The sequence below is a fragment of the Vanrija pseudolonga genome, chromosome 2, assembly GCF_020906515.1.
Source record: "Vanrija pseudolonga chromosome 2, complete sequence".
NCBI lineage: Eukaryota > Fungi > Basidiomycota > Tremellomycetes > Trichosporonales > Trichosporonaceae > Vanrija > Vanrija pseudolonga.
Genome location: NC_085850.1, coordinates 2,026,972 through 2,046,936, shown reverse-complemented (window position 1 = coordinate 2,046,936; position 19,965 = coordinate 2,026,972). Strand labels below are relative to the sequence as shown.

General features: G+C 63.4%; 6 protein-coding genes across 6 annotated transcripts; 3 read left to right on the top strand and 3 right to left on the bottom strand.

Annotated features, from left to right (window-relative positions):
- Window positions 1-19: 19 nt before the first annotated feature.
- Window positions 20-4,211, bottom strand: LOC62_02G002548 (uncharacterized protein). The gene is made up of 8 exons (XM_062769056.1): window positions 3,015-4,211; window positions 2,796-2,967; window positions 1,724-2,756; window positions 1,050-1,687; window positions 910-1,002; window positions 804-867; window positions 429-755; window positions 20-391 (listed from the first exon to the last, which is right to left on the bottom strand). Exons 1-8 carry the CDS (start codon window positions 3,895-3,897, stop codon window positions 149-151), a joined length of 3,453 nt encoding a protein of 1,150 aa, XP_062625040.1. The 5' UTR covers window positions 3,898-4,211; the 3' UTR covers window positions 20-148.
- An 898-nt stretch (window positions 4,212-5,109) lies between these two features.
- EF1B (Elongation factor 1-beta) lies at window positions 5,110-6,940 on the top strand. The gene is made up of 4 exons (XM_062769055.1): window positions 5,571-5,716; window positions 6,080-6,129; window positions 6,186-6,700; window positions 6,764-6,940. The coding sequence occupies exons 1-4, from the start codon at window positions 5,661-5,663 to the stop codon at window positions 6,812-6,814; spliced, it is 672 nt and encodes a 223-aa protein (XP_062625039.1). The 5' UTR covers window positions 5,571-5,660; the 3' UTR covers window positions 6,815-6,940.
- A 211-nt stretch (window positions 6,941-7,151) lies between these two features.
- On the top strand, window positions 7,152-8,756 carry SPBC1105.07c (PCI domain-containing protein; the record flags this gene model as incomplete). The annotated part of the gene is made up of 5 exons (XM_062769054.1): window positions 7,152-7,522; window positions 7,557-7,668; window positions 7,705-8,141; window positions 8,178-8,423; window positions 8,461-8,756. 5 exons carry the CDS (start codon window positions 7,152-7,154, stop codon window positions 8,750-8,752), a joined length of 1,458 nt encoding a protein of 485 aa, XP_062625038.1. The 3' UTR covers window positions 8,753-8,756.
- A 146-nt stretch (window positions 8,757-8,902) lies between these two features.
- SPAC3H1.06c (putative transporterc) lies at window positions 8,903-11,097 on the bottom strand (the record flags this gene model as incomplete). The annotated part of the gene is made up of 10 exons (XM_062769053.1): window positions 8,903-9,676; window positions 9,732-9,836; window positions 9,918-10,204; window positions 10,247-10,260; window positions 10,318-10,435; window positions 10,513-10,526; window positions 10,670-10,812; window positions 10,869-10,943; window positions 10,992-11,031; window positions 11,078-11,097. The coding sequence occupies 10 exons, from the start codon at window positions 11,095-11,097 to the stop codon at window positions 8,903-8,905; spliced, it is 1,590 nt and encodes a 529-aa protein (XP_062625037.1).
- A 2,060-nt stretch (window positions 11,098-13,157) lies between these two features.
- Window positions 13,158-16,838, top strand: SPAC1F7.11c_0 (putative transcriptional regulatory protein). The gene is made up of 13 exons (XM_062769052.1): window positions 13,158-13,425; window positions 13,464-13,499; window positions 13,607-13,676; window positions 13,725-14,385; window positions 14,441-14,658; window positions 14,715-14,996; window positions 15,035-15,209; window positions 15,247-15,386; window positions 15,424-15,492; window positions 15,528-15,813; window positions 15,852-16,484; window positions 16,526-16,597; window positions 16,719-16,838. The coding sequence occupies exons 1-13, from the start codon at window positions 13,341-13,343 to the stop codon at window positions 16,797-16,799; spliced, it is 2,808 nt and encodes a 935-aa protein (XP_062625036.1). The 5' UTR covers window positions 13,158-13,340; the 3' UTR covers window positions 16,800-16,838.
- Window positions 16,820-19,254, bottom strand: AN10778 (DnaJ 1, mitochondrial). The gene is made up of 6 exons (XM_062769051.1): window positions 18,919-19,254; window positions 18,758-18,868; window positions 18,640-18,720; window positions 17,673-18,601; window positions 17,350-17,624; window positions 16,820-17,285 (listed from the first exon to the last, which is right to left on the bottom strand). The coding sequence occupies exons 1-6, from the start codon at window positions 19,141-19,143 to the stop codon at window positions 16,903-16,905; spliced, it is 2,004 nt and encodes a 667-aa protein (XP_062625035.1). The 5' UTR covers window positions 19,144-19,254; the 3' UTR covers window positions 16,820-16,902.
- Window positions 19,255-19,965: the final 711 nt, after the last annotated feature.

Sequence of the window (19,965 nt, the reverse complement as noted above, 5' to 3'; positions counted from 1 at the left end):
TCGCCTTCCTCGACACTGGTGCAGAGTAGAGGTGCTGCATAGTCAGCCTACATGTACAATCCTAAACCTCGAGACCCCAATGTCCCAATGTATATGCGTGTGCTCGCGTACAACAGCTTTCGTGAATCCGAACAAGCTTGAGTGCGTTTTAAATGATGCCAACAACAACAGTGGCTCTGAGGCTGCCGCCCTCGGGGCTCTCGCCGACCCAGCCGAGTGTGCTCTCCCCTCCCTCCTTGTCCGCTGGAACAGGGACAGAGAGGTACTCCTCCGAGCGGAGGGCCGACGACTTCCAGCCCCAAGACTGGGAGAGGGCAAAGCTGTCCGGTGCGGACGAGAACCGAACAAGAGCGGTACCAAGCGCCGAGGCGCACGAGATGGAGAAGTATGCCTGTCGTGTGAGCGTTGATCGTATGTCATGTGCTTACCTTGGTGACTCTCCTCGGGTCGAGATAGCCGCCGGACGCCTGGGTCCGGACCTCGCCGTCGGAAAGCGAGTCGTGGTGGGCCGGAGGTGACCCTAGTTGCGGGGGCGAGATCGACATGGTGCGGTAGACGCTCGCCATTTGGGGCGGGACGAGGGACAGCGTCGACGCCATGGGGTTAGCCGCGCTTGGCTCGTCTGGAGACGTGCCGGCCGAGTTGATGCCGGTAGAGTGCGCGTCAGACGAATGAAATGTGACACCAGTCGCGCCAGTAGAGTTGGTGACCCCGACCGGTGACGTGGACACGACCGGGAATGGCTCGGTTGGCGACTGATATAATGGTCAGCGGGGCCCTAGCCCAGCACGATTGTTACTCACCTGGCGGTGCAAGTAGATGCCCAGTTGTACACCCTTGTCCTTCTTGCGGATGGTGGAGACGTAGCTACAAGGTGAGCGTGTGTTACTTGCATCCGAGGTGACTTACACGTTGAAGTAGCTGCCAGCGTAGAAGTGGGTCTGGGAGTACAGCCTCTCCTTCTCGGCCAGCTTGTCGACTCCCCAGAACTCGACAGAGAAGCTGAAGCGGGTTAGCCCTACCCTGGTGCACTCGCACGCCAGACTCACCGGAAGGGCTCCATCTTGGACCACTTGTCCTCTTTGGTCTTGTCCATACCGGGCAGAGGCACGAGCAGACCGCCGTCCTCGCGGAACTTGTCCTCGATCTCGGGGCCAGTCTTCGCGCCACGGATGACACCAAAGAAGCTGCTCTCGTTCTGAGGCGGTGGGCGGGACTTGCCCTTGGTGGCTGTGTCGTCGCCCCACTCTGGTCCGTGGTCGGGAAGGCCAGGGATCCCAGGCAGCGGAGCAGACGCGGCGACCTTGGAGTCGAAGAATAAGAGGCCGCCAGCGCCAATACGATGAGTGTCGTCCGAGGGAACGGGGTGGAATGCCGGGCCTGCGCTGTTGCGGTTTGCGCCGAGCGACAGCGACGAGAAGGAGATGCTGCTCCGCATGCCTGAATCGTACGGGCTGCCTGCGCGACGCGATCCACGGCGACGAGCGTAGACAGCGCAGAGTTCGGATGTCGACTGCGTGAGGCCGAGCTCCCCCTCGAGCACCGAAGCAGGCACCTTCTCGTTCAGCACACGACTCTTGAGGTCCGCCGCAGACCAGTGAGCCGCCTGAAGAACCGAGAGCGGCGCGTACGGCAGGGCGGTGGTCGGGTCGACGTCGCTCGAGATGGAGGAGAGGTCGTCAAACGTCTAGTCGTCAGCTCGCATCCAGCCCATTAGACTCACCATGTGGCTGTAGTAAATGCCCTCGGCAAAGACCTTGGCCAGCTCGCGCTCGTCCTCCTCCCAGCCTTCGATGCTGTCGGCTTCTGAGACGTTGGACGAGTCGGGCTGCTCCTCGGCGTACGCCGTCCAGCCTGCGCGACGCAAATCAAGGACTTGTCGTGCCATGCGGTATCGTTCCATCTCATTCGGCACGAACAAGGCGTCGGACGACAAGAGCGCCGCCACAAAGTTGGCAGGAATGCCGCCTTGGCCCCACACAGGTGGAGTGTCGGGATCCGCGTCTGACATGGTCTCCGGAAGAGAAGCCTCGATGTTGAGCGTGTCCAGACCCCATCGGGACAACCAACACACGCACGCCTCGCCAAGCTTGTTGGAGACGAAGCCGTAGAAGTGGGGCAGGGGAGGCTCGTGGGCGTCGCCTTCCTCCTCGACTTGAACCAGGACACTGCTGCCACCAGGTCGGAGCGTGCTGCTGGAGCGAACCGACGCCGAGCGCGAAACCGACACGTCCGAGACCTTGGCGACGACATCGTCGACGTTGGAGTCGGTGGACATGCGGTGGCCAGCCGGTGCGCCAGGGAGATCGGGGAGGTCGCCTTCGTCACTCTCACTGACCCATTCGTCGCTCTCGGCGTGGGCGGTGAAGCCAGAGGATAACGTGCGCGCAATCGTCTCGAGACCGTAGGCACCCTCATCGTCCTGTCCGGCCCATTCCTCGTCGCCGACGCCATTGCCGACAGCAAAGCTGAGATAACGGCCAACTGTGGCCGGCCCGACGGTTCGCAGGACAATAGCCAGCACCTCGCGAAGCAAGTACTGCTGCCCAAGGTAAGTCGCCGTCGCGAGGAGCGAAAGAAGCAGACGCGGCGAAACGAGGTGATTGTTCTGGGCCATGCTGTGGTATGCGCTCTGAAGGGACGGGAACTCGGTCGTCGGAGGGTACGAGGGGGTGAGGGGCTGGGCGGCTGTCGGCAGAAGCGACAGCGGGAAGTGAAGCAGCGGATAGGGCGAGTACAGCCTTGAGAGGCAGATCCTACGCACATTAGTCGACACGCCTCAGCTTCTGACTCACTCGAAGGCCGCGCGCGTGATGTTCGGGTCGTCAAAGGTAAGCTCAATGTCCTCGCCAGCCCAGTCGTCGTCGTCCAGGCTCGGCTTTAACGTAGCCTCGGCCTTGCCTTTTGCTTTGAACGATGCAGGAGCATTCTCCGAGAATGCACCCATGAACAATGAGTGGAAGAAGCCTATTGATAATTAGCACGGTCCCCTCACCGCCACTTGTGATACGCACCTGCCTGCACCAGCACCATCTTGTGTACATGCCAGCCGACGCCCCATTTCCTGACCCAGAGTCGCACATCGGCACAGGCACCGCTCTTAAACGAGCGATGCAGGTGCTCGACAAGAGTGCCGGGCGGAGGAGGCGGCGTGACAGCAATAGATGCGGGTAAGGGGTTGGGTGGGTTGGACTGCTTCTTGGTTGGCATGGGCGGGGCTGGCCGTGGTGTCTCGCGTGGTGTCGCACGAGGAGGCGAGGGGTCGCGTGGTGGTGGTGGGTTGGGCGGTGCCGACCGCTCGGGGGAACTTGAGATGAGGATGCCCGTCAGACCAGTACTGCTACCAGCGGCGGCGGAGGCGGCGGTATGTGAGACGGCGACAACAGGTGCGACGGCTGTTGTCGCCATCGCTGCAGCTGGCGTGCTCGGCCTAGACGAAGGGCCGGGGAAGCTATCGTTTCTGCTGAGCAGGTGGGCGAGTGTGGACCCCTGAGCCGAGGTTGTCGCTGCTCTTGGCCGCAGGGGACGGGGAGTAGCGAGCGCTAGTGGTGATGCGTTTGTGGGCGATGCTGATTGCGCTAGACGCGACGAGGATGCTGGTGGCGAGGTTGTGCCGTCTGCATAAGTAACGTTGAGGGATGATGGTGAGGAGGCCAAATAATGACCTTGTGATGCGATGGCAATGCTGCTATTGTTTGCTGTGCTATTATTGCTTGAAGAGGCCAAGCCAGGTGATCCGATGGGCGATGTTGCCCTGCTTGGCTCTCTGCTCATACTGAAGCTCGTTCGTGACCCCAGATCGGGGAATGGCAGCACTTTGGGCTTGATGTTTGCTGATGACGCTCGGTTGTGAAGCCGCGATGGGGTGGAAGAGCGCGAGATTGGAGTATGGGACATTGTGACGAGGGGCCGGAAGAGGGGGGGCGGCCACCGAGGGTGCACAATAACAGTGGCTGGGTGGGTGTGGGTGGGTGCGGCGAGCTACACCGCCGCAGCTCCGGATGCCCCGGCGGCGTGCGTGCGGGGGACGAGCGAGCGAGCGAGGGAGAGTGTGACCTCGTGCGGCCAAATGACGTACCAGGCCCAATCGAGAGACGCAAACGAGCACTGTACCGACTGTTACCGAAATGCTAAACTGGACCTTGTGATGTCGTCTGTGGAGCACGCGGAGCAAGTTGGAGCTGTAGTGGAGTAGAGTTGAGAGAGACGAGAGAGGAGTCGCGTGAGGCAAAGGCGCCAGGTGTTTGAACAATAATAGTGGACGCGGCACACTGGCTGGTAGATTGCGTGGCGTTGTGCCGCCGCCTGGCTGGCTGGTGGTGCTTTTGGAAGGAGCGTTACGCTGGAATGCAACAAATGACGAGATGGGAAACGTGCAAGTGTGATCTCTGAGAGGATGTGAAGAGGAACAAAGAGTCGAAGCGACAACAACCCACGACGACGATGCAAAGTTCCCTGCGAACGCAGACAGCGAGCGCCGAGGTAAAGTGCCAAGTGGGGACGTCCAGGGTGTTGTTGTCGAGTGACTGCGCGGTCGCCTGCGGGCTCCAAGGAGGAATGCACACTGCACAGCTAAGCGCACAGAGGTATGCAAGAGAGCAAGCAGCAAGGCATGCATGCATGCAGCCGCAATCGCAACGCCGCCCGCCGGTGACCGCGTCGTGTGCGCTGCGCCCCCTCGGCGACCCATTGTTGTGCTTGCTTGCTCATTCATGTCGAGGCTGCCGGTAAGACGAGGGGCGATTCGGCCGGCGGCCCGAGCGGCGAGGCGCGGCGGCGGCGGTGTATCGCGGCGGGCGGGCGGCGCCGGCCCACTCGTGGCCCCAACATTGGAACCACTCGTGCTGCCCTGGCACGCACGCTGACAATGCTGGCACACTGCACACTGCCATGGACCTGGCCAGATCTCGTCCACACGCCTGCGCGCACAGTTCAATCGCCCAACCCACCGCCACGGCTTTGCCTCGAATCGCGCAATGTGTTGTCGTCGCGTCACGGTGGTTGCGACGCGCCGCTTTGCACATTTCGCCTAGCTCGATGCGTCGAGCACCACAACAACAACAATAACAATACCATCAGCAACAACAGCCCCAGGTCGCGCGACCTATCATGTGGCTGTGGGGGAGCCGAAGCCATAAAGCCACCACTACCTGGCAAGCCAAGACTTGTGGGGGTCCCAGCAGTACAGCAGTCTGTCCCAACGAGCACCGTGAAGCTTGATGGACATGGAATCCCACGGCGCTCACGCCGATATCCCGGCTCCGGCCGACGAGAGAGATCTCGATTAATCACGTGACTCGCTGAGTCTGGGTTGCCACACTGCGGCGTTGTGCGTGAGTCCGCACCCTGGGCAGTGGGCGTGTCTCTGACTTTTTTTCAGCCAGCGTGGTGCGCGTCAGGATGTTGCCAGGGTGGCTGGCAGGCAGATGGTAGGAGGATGGATGCGGGCTGCCTGGCTGTGTGTGCGAGGCAGGCAGACTGCCTCCGCCTGGCCCTGGCTGGCTGGCTGTCAGTCAATTCTGCCTCCAGCGGTGCGAGCCTCGCCTCGTCTCGCAGCCTGCCTGGCGCGACACCACCCACCCCGGCCACCCACCACCCACGTTCTAGAAAGTCACTCCTCACAGCAACTTTTTCAACAACCTTTTAATCATCTAGCAAAAATGGTCGACGCCAAGCAGCTCGAGGCCCACCTCTCCACCCGCTCGTACATTGACGGGTAAGTCGAAGAACAGCGCGCGACGTGTTTGTTTGCCAGGCCAGCCCGACTCGGCTGGCTTGGACCCCACCGCCGACGACGACGGCTCGAGACGGCCCTTTGACAACCGTCGATCCGTCAACGTCCTCGCATCATCCTTGATCCCCTCATCCCCCATCCCCCTCATCCCCCTCCCCATCCCACTCACCATGATGAACCTTGTTTTGGTCCGTGTTTCCGAGGTAGCGGATTAAGACCCCGCGCCTTTACATTGAAGATACAACCTTTTCCAAACTATCTGATCCCAATCGCACTCTCCTCTCTCTTTCCATTGGACGTGGACACGGCAGAAACAATGAGAGGACGCCGCTGACAGCGACATAGCAACGCCCCCTCGACGGCCGACGTCGCCGTCTTCGAGACCGTCAAGCTCAGTGAGTAGTTGTGAAACACCAGCCCCCCGAAAGCCGCGCTCTGACACTTTTGCTAGGCGGTCTCGACGGCTTCCCCCACACCGCCCGCTGGTACAAGCACATTGCTTCGCACGCTGGTGAGACCTCGGCCTTCGCCGCCGGCAAGGTCCCCTTCGAGGGTGTTGCCGCTGTTGCCGCCGCCGCCCCCGCCGCCGCCGCTGAGGAGGAGGACGACGACGACGTCGACCTCTTCGGTGAGGACGACGAGGAGGACGCCGAGGCCGAGCGCCTTAAGCAGGAGCGCGTTGCCGCCTACAACGCTGCCCGCAAGGCCAAGGAGGACGAGAAGATCGCCGCCGGCAAGACCCTCGCCGTCGCCAAGTCGGTCGTCACCCTCCAGGTTAAGCCTTGGGACGACGAGACCGACATGAAGGAGCTTGAGGCTGGTGTCCGTGCCATTGAGAAGGAGGGCCTCGTCTGGGGTGCCTCCAAGCTCGTCCCCGTCGGCTACGGCATCAAGATGCTCCAGATCACCCTCGTTATCGAGGACGCCAAGGTCTCGCTCTCGGACCTCGAGGAGGAGATCCAGGAGGTGAGTGTTTGTTGTGGCGTGGCGGCGGCTTGTGTGTGAACGGCAACTGACTCTTTCTTCCAGCTCGAGGACTACGTCCAGTCGACCGACGTTGCCGCCATGCAGAAGCTCTAAGCTTTCTACTCACTCCTATGCATCCCGCAGGAGATGTTAGTTGTGTTATAGTACGAGATCGTGATGTCAGCGATGCTCCAAAATATGCCCCCCCACCCAAAATGCATTGTTGCAGAATAGAGCAAACTACAGGCTGTGGAAATTTGGCGAGGCGTGCCTGAACCGGATTCTGCTTCCGTCGAGACTGAGCGACCTCCACAACACGAGAGACAATGAGATCACTGCTGGACGTGATGGACAGCACTTGGCCTCTGTGTCTTGTCCCTCGCCCCTCACCCCTCACCCCTCACCCCTCACCCCTCACCCCTCACCCCTCACCCCCACCCACCACGCTGAGATGGCCGCCCTCGTCTCTCAGCTGGTAGGCCTAATAGGCGTCGCGTTCGCGACGGGCTCATCCCCAAGCCTGGTCCAGACGCTGCCACTGCAGCCCGAACACCAATGGTTCATGCCGCTGCAAGGCGCTCTCGGGCAGGTATGTCGGTCGGGCTTCCCGCTCTTCAGCACCACCTCTAACCACGCGCAGGTGTCAGACCATGACCTCTCGACGGCGTCCTTAAAGGCCCAAATATCCATGGTGCCCGCCGGTGCGCGCGACGCCCTCGCGTCGTTCCTCGTCGCGGCCCTCCGCTCCGTGCGCGACTTCTACGGCGCGACCGACGCCGAGGGCACGTACGCCGAGTTCCGCGCCATGGTCACTGTGCATGTGTAGGTGATGAACTTGGGATTGACCTGACGCCAGCGAACTGCACAAGCTCTACTCGACCCAGGACGGCAACGGCGACTATGCGTACCCCTGCCTCAACGGGCTCGTGGTGGAGGTGTGCCACCGGCTCGTCGAGCTGTCCGCGAATGTGAGCTGCTTGTTGTTCTCTCGAAGCTGACTCCAGGCGGCTGCCCTGTCGACCGCGCCGATTAGGGACGAGCGCTCGTCGCGCCAGATAAAGGACACGACGAGACAGTGTGTCGAGAAGAGCCTGCAGGTGTCGGCGGCGCACATGAACCCCGCCGAGTGGAACAGCGAGCTCAACCGCAACGACAGCGTGGGCGACATTGTGTGGGAGCTCGGCAACATCCTGTGGCGGCAGTACGCCCAGCGCCGGCTGCACCAGCAGGCGACGGAGCTCGCCAAGACGTTTGGCGCGCTCCAGCCGAGCGAGCGGGACCGGCTCGACGGGCGCGGGTTCATGGTGGCGCAGAGCACGCTCGCGCAGTCGTATTACTGGCGCGGCCGGCTGGGCGTCGTGCTGCTCGACTTCAGACAGAGCAGGGACTGGCTCGAGCGCGCGTGGAAGGCGTGCCCCGAGGACGGGTGGCAGCAACGCCGGTGGGTACAGGGATCGTGACCCGACTAACCCGCCAGCGCGATCCTCATCCGCCTCATTCCCGTCGCGCTCCTCCTGGGCAAACTCCCCACGCTGGAAGTACTCCAGGACTACGACCTCGAGGAGCCGTTCGGGCCCCTGATCGACGCCTTTAGAACCGGCAACGTCGCGGCGTGGCGCCAGCTGCTGGACACGCACCGCGAGTGGCTGCGCGCGCGGAGTATCTGGCTGTTACTCTTCGAGCGGGGCGAGATCCTCGTCTGGCGCAACCTGTTCCGCAAAGCGTTAGTGCGCCGCCGCCTGGCCGAAGCTAACCCGCAGCCTGCAGATATACTACGAGACGGACGCGAACGCGACCAAGAACCGCCCGCCAACGTGGGTGTTCACGACGGCCGCGGCGCAGGCGTTCGAAGGGACCGGCGAGCTCGAGGACGGCAGCGTCGCGCTCGAAGACATCATCTGCGTGCTGTCCAGCCTCATCGACCAGGGGCTCGTGCTCGGCCAGCTGTCGTACGCGTCCCGCAACCTCGTGATGCGGCCGGCAGAGGACGGCATGGGCGGGTTCCCGCGCATCGCGGATGTGCGGCCGCGCACGGTACAGGCGATCAAGTAGGCGCGCGGAGGGGGAGAGGGGGGCAGAGGTCGCGGCGGTCGCAGCAAACACATCATCATCATATACCTTGCATTGGCATGTAGCCGTACGAATTATGCATTTAGAGTAGAGTAGTGTAGAGTGGTGGGTGGGGGGTGGGGGTGGCTAGGCCTACTTCTCCTGTACGCGCGCGCCGTCGTCACGCAAGGGCTGGAACGGCGCAGGCCACACTGGCACGCCTTCACTTGCAGACGGCATGTGGCGGAGTGCGTTGTGTGTGTCATCCGCCGGCGAGTCTGGCTGGCTGCTGCTGCTTTCCGCATCGCGGCGCTTGACCCTGTCAAGGGAATACGACTTGGTGAACAGCGTCAAGACAAACGCGAAGAGCAAGAACGCAGCCCCGACAGCGAAGCACATGCGCACGGAGTCTGCAAACGCCTTGAGGACGGCAGTCTTCGTCTCGCCATCAGCAAGCTCATGGAGTGCGCGATACCCCGCGCTGCTCTCGGGCGCGACAAACTCAACACCATACCCCGGGATCCTGGCGAACCGCTGCCTAATCCCAGCGTTCAATATCGCGCCGAACACGGCCAGGCCGATCGTGGCGCCCAAGCTCCGCGCAAGCACCCACGTGCTCGTCGCGGCCGCCATGTCGCGGAACGGCATGGCGGCCTGGATGACCAGGATCGGCGGGGAGAGGGACAGCCCGATGCCTGTCGCCGTTATGATCTGCAGGCCTTCTTGGGTTGCAAAGGACACGGTGGACGTGTAGAAGCCGTAGAACAGCAAATAGCCGACCCCGGCGAGGAGGTATCCCGTCCAGATGACGGGCCTGACTATGCGGAAGCGCCCTGTGATCTGGCCGGCTAGTACGCCGAAGAGCGACGCGCCCATCGCGAAGGGGAGCAGCTGGACGCCGGCGGACAAGGCGGTGGAGCCGTGCACCTGCGCTCTGAGTTAGCAGGGGCGGGTGAGAGGACACGACACCCGCGCCACTTACGCCCTGGAAGAACTGCGGCAGGATGTACCCCGCCGACACGAAGATGAAGCTCTGGGAGAAGGAGCCGAAGAGGAAGAAGGCGACGGTGCGGGTCCGGAGCATGCGCTGGGGCGAGCGAGCGAGCGTCAGTGAGGCAGCGACGTCGGCTTCTAGCGGCCGTCTGTAGGCGCCAGCAGCGCGACTCACCGGCGGGATGATCGGGTTGCGCTTGGTATAAAACTCATACACGATCGCCCCAGCCCCCACGACAGCCCCGGCGGCAATGACGCCGTACGACCTTGCGTGCCCGAACCCCTCGTCGGCGGCGGTGGAGAACCCGACGATGATGAGCCCCGTGGCCGCCATGACGAGGGCGAGGCCGGCAAAGTCGAACGTCTTGCCAACGGAGCGGAGGGTGCTGGGTGGCGTAGGGTTCAGCTTGAGCGCGAAGAAGAGGAGGATTAGGGAGAGGCCGCAGATCGGGAGGTTGATGTCTGCGTGGGGTTAGGGGATGTCACCGCCTGGGGCAGGCTTACAGAAGCACCAGCGCCTGGGACGTTAGCGGGAGGAGCGGAGGCGGAGCGAGACGTGCCGAGGCGCCACTTACCAGCTCAGCCGGTCGGTGAGCAGCCCACCCAACAGCGGGCCTAGACACGACGCCGCGCCCCACGCCACGCCGAGGTTGCCGTTATACATCCCCACCTTGTCGAGGGGCACGATGTCGGCTGGGCAAGCGAGCGGGTCAGCATGAGCGGCCTACCCCTGGCATCTCGTCGTACGCCGCCACACCACAACAACGCACAAATCACAATCGTCCTGTGCTCGTCGTCAGCAGTGCCCAGTAACTAGCCCCTCGACGTTGACCCACGTCATGCCCACAATGCTCCCCCCGCCCACGCCCGCGAAAGCGCGCGCGATGATCAGCCTGGCTGTCAGCTCACCCCCACCCCACCACGCACATCTCGATCGACTTGGCGGCGCCACACAGCGCGGAGAACACGAGCAGGAACATGATCGCGCCGTACAGTGCCGGCTTGCGCCCTATGATGTCGGTCACACGCCCGTTGATGGGGGTCATGACTGTTTGCGCGAGGAGGTAGGACTAGCGCGGCGGGTCAGCGAGGCGGCGTAGGCACTGGGAAGGGAAGGGGCACACACCGTCCCGACCCAGGAGTATTGCGAGGGCGTGGCGTGCAGGTCGCCTGCGATGGTCGGCAGGGCCGTCGCGATGATCTGGGAGGGTTAGCTACCACTGCCGAGGAAGCGGTCGCCGCGACGCACGGTCTGGTCCAGCGCCGCGATGAAGGCCACGAGGCCGAGGCTGTGGTGTCAGACGGTGGGTAAGCGGTGGCTCTGGCTCTACGCACGCCGGCATCACGATCCACATGTTGTTCTGGGGCAGCTGCGTGCCGCTTGCCACGGACGCTCGGGAGGTCGTCGGCGCGAGGGCTGCGCCGCCCTTGTGGTCGTCGGCGCCACTGTCGGCTTCGGTAGGCTTGGGCTCAACAGGCGACTGCTCGGCACCCGCTGCGCGCGCGCCGCCCTCGCCCCATTCCGGGACAAAGCTCGTGCGTGTATCTGACAAGGCGGCCATGCTCCACTGCTGTTTCTCTCAGTCAGTCTGGGTGCAGAGAGGCCGAGAGGGCTGCAGTACTCACGCCATGTTATATTCCCTCACACCCGCCTCCACTCTCGTCGGGGACCGCCGACCCGTGTAGCTGCTATATCCCGGAGGTGCGCGACTGGTGAATTGGCGCCTGTGGGTGCTTTGGCCTGGCTGGTTGTGGTGCTGCTTGCTCTGCTGGGCTGGGGTAAGTGGGAGCACAATAGCACTAACATGCATGCTTCAAGGCAGCATTACAGCAATGTGAAAGGCAGCAGCGTAACAGTAATTCACCTCCCTCGGCGCACTCAAACTGACGTGCTCGCTCGCCCATCCGCCCAGCCACGGCCATCTCCGCCAACAACCGCACGCTACATCCCGTGGCATCCACTCCACATTCTCGACTGACTCAGAAACACAAGCGCAGTAGCACCCGTGTAGCGTCGCCTCGTCTCGCCTCCACCTGGGTAGTGGAGCCGCGCAGCTCGGCGAGCAGGCGCCGGAGCGGCGTGGGAGCGAGCCTGGAGCGCCCGGTCGGAGGTTCGGCACCGGCGCTGTTCGTGGCTTCCGACCGACGACCGCTGGATTCTCGGGAGGTTTGTTTGTAATAATGGCCTGCGCGGGGGCTTGCGGTGCACCGGTGCGCGTTGGTGCGTCTTGTACGTGCACTCAGCTGTGTGGTCAGCTGCGAAGGGGGCCAGCGGGCTTTCCCCGATGGGAGGGAAGTGCATGTGTGTTACCAACAACCACCATCTCGCGTCAGCCTCCCCCGTGGAGTGTGCCCCGCGGTCTCCCACCCAGGCTCGAGGGGCACGCGTGCGCCTCCATCCTCCACTCGAGCTCGCGCCACCCGCCCATCCTCGTCGCCTGCTCGACACGGTGTACGAGCCTCAGATGAGTCGCGACGAGGGGGTGCCCAGCCCAGCCCGGACGGAGCGGCGCCAACCGACGCCATGCCCTGGTTTGGGAGCCGAAGCAATACGACACCGACCGATGGCGTTCTCGACATGTGCCATACTCGACGGGGACGATCACCCGGCTGACTGGCTCTGGGCACCGGCGCCCGCTAGTGATCTGTCGCTGGGCGGTCCTCGAGCATGACGGCCTGAACTGTCCGTGGAACTGCGCTGCGGATTGACGACGTCGCGACAAGTGACTTTCTCCACCGGCAAACGGCTCCAGCTCCCAGTTCGAGGCATGACCCACGAGCAGCTGCAGCTGTGCCACGAGGTCGAGGCGGAGTTGGCGTGAGGTGTGGTCTCGGCAATGACTGGGGCGCGGGGTGTATACGGCGTTGTGGCTGCGCGAGAGTGTGCAGCTGCTTTCCCTTCGCATCGCAGCGCGCACTTGATGGCATTGGCAGCTGAAGAGTTCATCGACTGCCGTGCGGACTCCTCGTTCAGACTCGCACCCGGACGGTTTCGACGCCGGTGCCATCTTGGAAGTGTAGTGGACCAATGCGTCTCCAACAAGCTCAGAGTCGAATCCTCGTCGTAAGTGTACTAGTTATGCATGGGTGAGATAGCCGAGGTTGATGTCGATGCCGCCGGCAGACTGTCTCAGAATAAGCAACGTCAGCCAGAGTCGTCAACGACAACGACACCAACAACAACAGTCAACACGACGCTGTCATGCATCCCAGCTCACGGCCCACTGTACGCCGAACAAAACGGAGCAGTCACCGCAACTCACCGCACCCCGCCGTACGCCGTGCCCCCAGCCCACGTTGTTGCGTGCCCATATGGCCCACCGGGGACCCCGGTCCGATTTACCGCCCTGTTCAACCAATAACATTGCAAACAGATCTGACCTGCTCTTTTCCGTTCCTCCCTCCGGCCATCGGACTTGGGCACCCCCCCACCCCGACCCAGAGGGCGACAACGACAAACACTTCCCCGCCGTCGAGCAGCGCAGCAGAGGTGACGCCGAGAACGAGTATTGGCTCCCCTTTACGCCGAGGGCTCGCGACCAACAACCGAGTGGCAACAACCGTAGCCATCACACAAACAAACCATCCTTAATCGGACATGCCGTCCCAACCCCCGCCGCCGGACAACGAGCGCTACTCGATCCGCGAGGAGCGGCGCTCGCGCAAGCAGCTCAGCTGCGCCGGTACGTTCGGACCCCGTCCGCGCCGCTCATGCCCCCAGAATGCCATCGACTCAAGCTCAAATGCGATCGCCAAGGTAGGTAGGCTTTTTGCGGCGCGCGAAAGGTTGTCGCCGGGCGATCCGCTCGCGGACACCGATCGGAGACGCGCCGACGACGGCGTGCCTCAGCTCACAACACACAGTGCCGTGCTCCAACTGCGTTCGGAGGGAGTGCACCGAGCTGTGCCCCAACAGCGTGCGCGTCAAGAAGAGGTTTGTTGTGCATTGCGCGCTGTGAGCAGCCAAGCTGATGCCGCCTAGCCGGAACGAGGCCGAGGGGCAGGTCGTGAGCGAGCTGCGCGAGCGGCTCGCCGCGATCGAGGGCCTGTTGTCCACCACCTTGTCGGGGTCGTCGCGGCGCCGCGACTCGCGCTCCAGCTCAAGAGGTAGAGAGCGGTCGCGCGACAGGTCGAGGGACCACCGCGACCGCGATCGCGACCACCACCATCGGAGGGGATCAGACCGCGACAGGGACCACTACCGCGACCACCGTGACCACCGCGACCGCGACCGCGACCACCGAGACCACCGCGACGAGCGGTACGACTACCACCGGCGGTCGCGCTCGCCTTCCCCGCGACACCACTCACAGCACGGGTCGTGGGCTGTACCCCCCGCGCCGATCCCCCCACCGCCACCGCCACAGCAGCCCCAGCCCCAGCCCCAGCCCCAACCCCAGGTTAGGCCAGAAGCCTCGCCGTCCTCATCCTTCCGCTCGCGGTACGACCCTTCGCCCAACGACTCGCGCGAGTTTGTGTTCCAGTACGACACGCCGCAGGGCACGACGCCGCAAGACCAGCGGCCTGGCCCGTCCTACCGCGCAAAGGAGAACAACGACGAGAGCTATGGCACGCTTGTCATTGACCCCAGTGGACGGAGTAAGTGGCTCGGCCCGACGGCCGGCACCGAGTGGCTCAAGAATGTGAGTAGGGGCAGGTGCTCGAGGGATGGGTATGGAGCAAGGCTGACTCCCGTAGCAAGAAATAGCCTCGGACATGCCCCGCCGCTCGCGCTCACCGTCCCACGGCCCCACGTCCCCGGTCCAGGACAACACGTACGGCTTTGGCCAGGAGACGCAGTTCCCCTTCGCGTCGTGGGGTCCCCCGCCGACAATGGAGACAATCATGTTCCACCTCCCTGCTCCCGACGAGGCGGCCGTGCTCGTCGACTCGTACTACAGGAACTACACGTGGAAGTGAGTTGGACTTGGGGTTGAACCGCAAAGTGGCGGCGCTGATATGCCTTCCTCAGCCACGACGTTGCCCCGCGCCGCTCCGTCCAGCCCATCTTCGACCGCGTCTATGTCCAGAACGCACCCGAACCACTACACCGCCGCGTGCACCCCCAGCAGCTCGCGCTCCTCTTCATCATCTTGGCTATGGGCGCACTGCACAACCCCGACCTGCCGCCACATGACCCCAGTGCCGAGCATCACCTGGCCGCGGCGCGGTGGAGCCTCGTCAAGGGCGACTTTATCGGTAACAACACGATCGCGGGACTGCAGGCGCTCATCATCATGGCTCACTACCACTTGTGGGTCCGCGTCGTCGTAGGCCAGGCTGACCCAACAGAGAAACGGAGAAGGGGCGAAACGGTGACTCGGCATGGCCGCTCTGGGGCCTCGCAATGCGCCTCGTCACCGCCATGGGATTGCATCGAGACGGCGAGCGGTGGAACCTGCCGACCGAGGTGGTCGAGGAGCGCAGGCATGTGTTCTGGGAGTGCCACACTATCGACGTCTTCCAGGTGCGTTGAATTGTGGCCGTTGAGTCTAACGCTCCAGGCCAACTGCTTCTCTCGTCCCAGCTCCCTTCGACCCGAGCACATTGATACCGAGTTCCCTTCGCAGAGCTGGACTGACGGGCCAAGCGGGCTCAAGTCGTTCCGCACGCTCAAGTTTGAGCTGTGTCGTATCTCTGGAGCGTGAGTTGAGGCTTTCGGACAGTCAGCTCACCCGCAGTGTACTGGACCAAGCAATGGACGTCCGCCCCACGCCCTACTCGTCCATCACCGCGTTGTACGACCGACTGTGAGTTGTGTCCACACGCACGTAACTGACGCCAGATGCGCATTCGAGCGTCAGATCCCCTTCCACCTCCGCTGCCGGACGGCCCTCCTCGCCCTACCATCTGTTTACGCGGACGCCGAGTCCGCCACGCGCGACTCGCCAGAGGTCAACCAGCGTAACCTGCACCGCACGTTCCAGCAGTTCACCCTCGCGCTCAACGTGTCCGAGAGCATTCTTTTCCTCCAGCGTCCATACTTTGTCAAGGCGCTGCAGGAGGCCCCACAGGATCCAACCCGCAGCATCTACGGCAAGTCGTACCTCGCCGTCGTGGAGCGTTGCAACGTGGGTAACATGCTTTTGTCCTACCACTGACCCACCAGGTCCTGATCGAGGTCGTTGCTGGGCTTTACGAGCTCTACCCCACCGTGACCGCGCGTCACTGGTTCTTCTGGTACCACCTCTTCACCGCTGCCGTGTGTATCGGTACGATGATCATCAAAAACTCGACCAACCCGCTCGCAGGGTTCGCGATCGGGCAGGTCGACCACAGCATCAAGCTGTACTCGTCCGTGCTACGGGACCACGCTACGCCGTCGCTCGTTCAGAACCACCAGTGGCTCTTGCGGCTGCGGCAGCGCGCCCTCGCCAAGCTGGAGCATGCGCCCCCGGCCCCTGGCGACGACGACATCGATGTTGAGCTGCTTGGCTGGCGCACGCGCCTGATTGAGCGTGCACGCGGCGGACACAGGGCGACTAACGTGCCCATCTCGTCCACGCCACACAGCAACAGCGTCCCCTCTACCGTTGGGCCTCCAACAGCGCCCGGCTCGGCCCCTGCCACCGGCGAGCCATTCACCCTCACATCCCCTCCTGTACCACCACCAAGCTTCATGCCGGCCCCGACGCTCGACCAGGTCCTCCAGCAACATTTCGTGCCGCCCTCTACCTCGTCGGCGGAACAGACGCCGCTCAACCCCCCAGCCGCGCAAGTCGACGTCACGACCGACCTCTTCGTAAGCTCCCCCACCTCGCGCGCCCCACTAACACCACCCAGCTCCACCAGTTCTGGGACCCGACGCTCCTCCTCGAGTCGCGCGAGGGCCCAAATGGCCAGCAGTCCCTCACTGTAAGTGGTGACTATGTCTCCACGCCGTCGTCCCAAGCGGGACGCACCCCCCACCACCATCCGACGAGTCTTGCAAGTCCCCCTCTTTCACTCACTCTGACCGCCACTGACACGCGCACAGACTGCAAACTGGTGGAACTGGGACACGGAGCTCGGCCTCCCCCCGCCCGAACAAGATACCTTTGGCCCCATGCCGCAATAGCGAGCAGGAGCAGCCTGTAATGATGCGGGGATTCGATGCATATGCTGTACCATAGTCGAGGCACTTTTATGATAAATGGCGAGTGGTGATGTCTAACCCCCCTCTACTTCTTCTTCTTGTCCTTGTCGGCCTCGGCCTCTTTCCGCTCGGCCTCAAACTTGGCCTCCTCAGCCTTGAGCTCGGCCTCTTCGGCCTTGAGCTCCTCCGTGGCCTTCTTAGCCTCGGACGCGGCGCCCTTGGCCTCGGAGGCAAACTCCTTGGACTCGGCGGCGGCAGCCTTGGACTCGGAAGCCGACGACGCGGCCTCGAACGCCGACTGCTTGGCGTAGGATGCGGCGTTGGAGTCGGTGCTCTCGGCTGCTGACGCCGCGGGCTTCTTCTCCGCTGCTGCCTTGTCCGCCTCGGCCTTCTTCTCCGCGTCGGTCGGCTCGGGCGCCTTGCGGCCCAGCTCCTGTCCCTCGGGCTGCAGCTTGCGCTCCCACTTGGCTGCGTGGCGGGTCAACATCTTGCGCCTTGCCTTGCTACTTCTTCTCCTTGCTGCCTTGCTCACCTTGCTCCTTGGGCTTGCCGTCGTGCTTGCCGCCGAGGAAGCGCTCGGCCCATCCGACGGCGCTGCCGAACGCGTGCGCCATCTTGCCGCTCACCGTGTCGTGGTCGTGCTCGTCGCAGTCCTCGGCAGACTTGGGCGAGCGCGGCTTGTCGGGATGAGGAGGCTCGGTCCACGAGCTGGTGCTGGCCTTGTCGCCGAACGAGATGTGCGGGTTGCGGCCCTCAACATCGTCGGCGTACGCCTGGAAGATCTTCTTCTGGGTGGAAGTAAGGGTTCTGCGGGGGTCAGTGGAGCTCCTAGCATCTCGATTGACGACGGCTCACCTCGGAATCTGGATCTTCCATGAAACAATCAAGTCACCCCGCTCGCCCTTGCGGCCGTACAGAGACTTGACACCGCGGCCCTTGAGGACCGCCTCCTGGCCGTACTGGGTGCCCTCGCGGATACGGACCTCGACGTCGCCCTCGAGCGTGGGGACACGCACGCGGCCGCCGAGGAGGGCCGTCTGAAGGGGCACCTTGGCCTCGTGGTAGAGGTTTGTACCCTGGCGGCGGAAGACGCTCGACGGCTTGACGTTGACGCGGACGTACAGGTCGCCGGGGGGACCCTGCGCCGAGAGGGGCATGTCGCCCGCGCCAGGAATCTTGATCTTCATGCCGTCTTCGATGCCAGCCGGGATCTCGACGTCGACCTCCTTGCGCTCCTTGACCCGTCCGACGCCGTCGCACGAGTCGCAGCGCGCCGAGCGGGGGATGACAGAGCCCGTTCCGCCGCAGGTGGGACACGTCGAAGCCATGAACATGCCCTGGACCTGGAACGCCTGCTGGCCCGTACCGCGGCAGGTGCCGCAGGTGGCCTTCTTCTCGCCGGGCTTGAGGCCCGAGCCGTGGCACGGCTTGCAGTCGACCACGGGCGTGATCATGACCTTGCGCGTGACGCCCGCGCACGCGTCGTTGAAGCTGAGCGTGATGTTCGACTCGAGGTCGTCGCCGCGGACCTGGCGCGCGCGCGGCCCCGCACCGCCCGGCCCGCCAGCGCCGAAGGGCGCGCCGCCGCCGAACGCACTGCCGAACAGCTGCTCGAACAGGTCGCCGGCGTTGCCGCCCCGCCCGCCGAACGCGCCGCCGAAATCCTGGAAGCCGCCGAAGCCGCCCGCGCCGGCACGCGAGAACATGTCCGGGTCGAAGCCCTCCTGCGTCGACGCGGAGCCGTACCGGTCGTAGGCCTGGCGTTTTGTGTCGTCGGAGAGAATCTGAAGCGTGAGCAAGGTGCCACTGGTTTGCCACTCACATCGTAGGCTGCCTGGATCTCGTGGAACTTTTCCGCGGCGCCCTCCTCCTTGTTCGAGTCGGGGTGCCACTTCTTGGCGAGCTGGGACATTAGCCACGAACAGCGAGGGGCAACGAACAGCATAGTAGGCCTTCTTAATGTCGCCTGCCTTGGCGTCTTTGGCCACGCCGAGGGTCTCGTAGGGGTTCTTGTGTTCGGCGCTGTTGGCCGACGAGCCGTGGAACGCGCGCTGCAGGTGGGTTAGCGAGGGTGGGTGAGATGGCGCCGAGCTCAGCTCACCGAGCGCGCTGCCGAGCTCATGGAGTGCTTGGACGAGCTGGCGACGGTCGACGGGCGCGCTGGCGCCGCCGTGGCCGTGTGCAGCGAGCGCCGCGAGCGCCATTGTGGCGACGTCGATCGGGGTTGGGAATTGCGGCTGGTCGGAGGCGCCGATGAGCTCGCGACGGCCGGCTGAGAGAGGGACGAGAGTGCTGAGAATGCGCGTGTGGGTACTCTAGGTGGCATGGTGTATGTTATGGCTACAGTGTGTGTGTGTGAGTGGTGTGTGTATGAGAGCAGAGAGTGTGCGTCTCGCTGTCTGGTCTGCGAGATGAAACTTGATGTCGTCGCTTTTGCTGTCCTTTCTGTTGGAAACTACCAGTGACTACTTCACTACAAGTGGCGGACACGGAGAAGGGCGGAGAGCGGAAGTAAATCGACGCACGGACCAAGGCAAGACTTGCCGAACAGCCGAAAAGCGCGTGGTATTCACGTGGCAGCAGATCACGTGATGTTATTATGGTGGCTCGTGGCACTCCCTGACATCCGGCACCAGGTCTTGTCCATCAGACAGACCCCTCCTCCCTGTCCCGATTGTTCGGTTTGGTTTGTTGTGTCTCAGAGTTGGATGCTCCGAGACAACAACGACAGTTAGTCACCGTCCCAAGTCCATGACGCCACTTGCATCTCAGAGGTCAAGATGGGCTCATGGAAGGTTTTGGATGTATGTACGCTCTCATGAGGCGGCGCCGACACCGCGACGCCTTGCCCAGCGGCTCCGTGCTCACATCACTTCAAACGTCCAGTTGTGTCCCGCCCAGGGCGTGGCGCACGTTGGTCTCCTTACGCGACGCGATTTAGAGCGGCACGGGAGGACGTGTGGAGATTAGGTTGCTGCCGTGACGTTTGACATGGACTGTCGTGATCCGCTCGCGATCGCGATGACGAGTACACATGTACAGCGCCGCGCTCCCCTCTCCCCTCTCCCCTCGTGGTGGTGCACTACTAACTTTGCACGACTCTGCGCGCCCGTTCCAACGGCTCCAGGATCAAGGAGCATGACGGCAG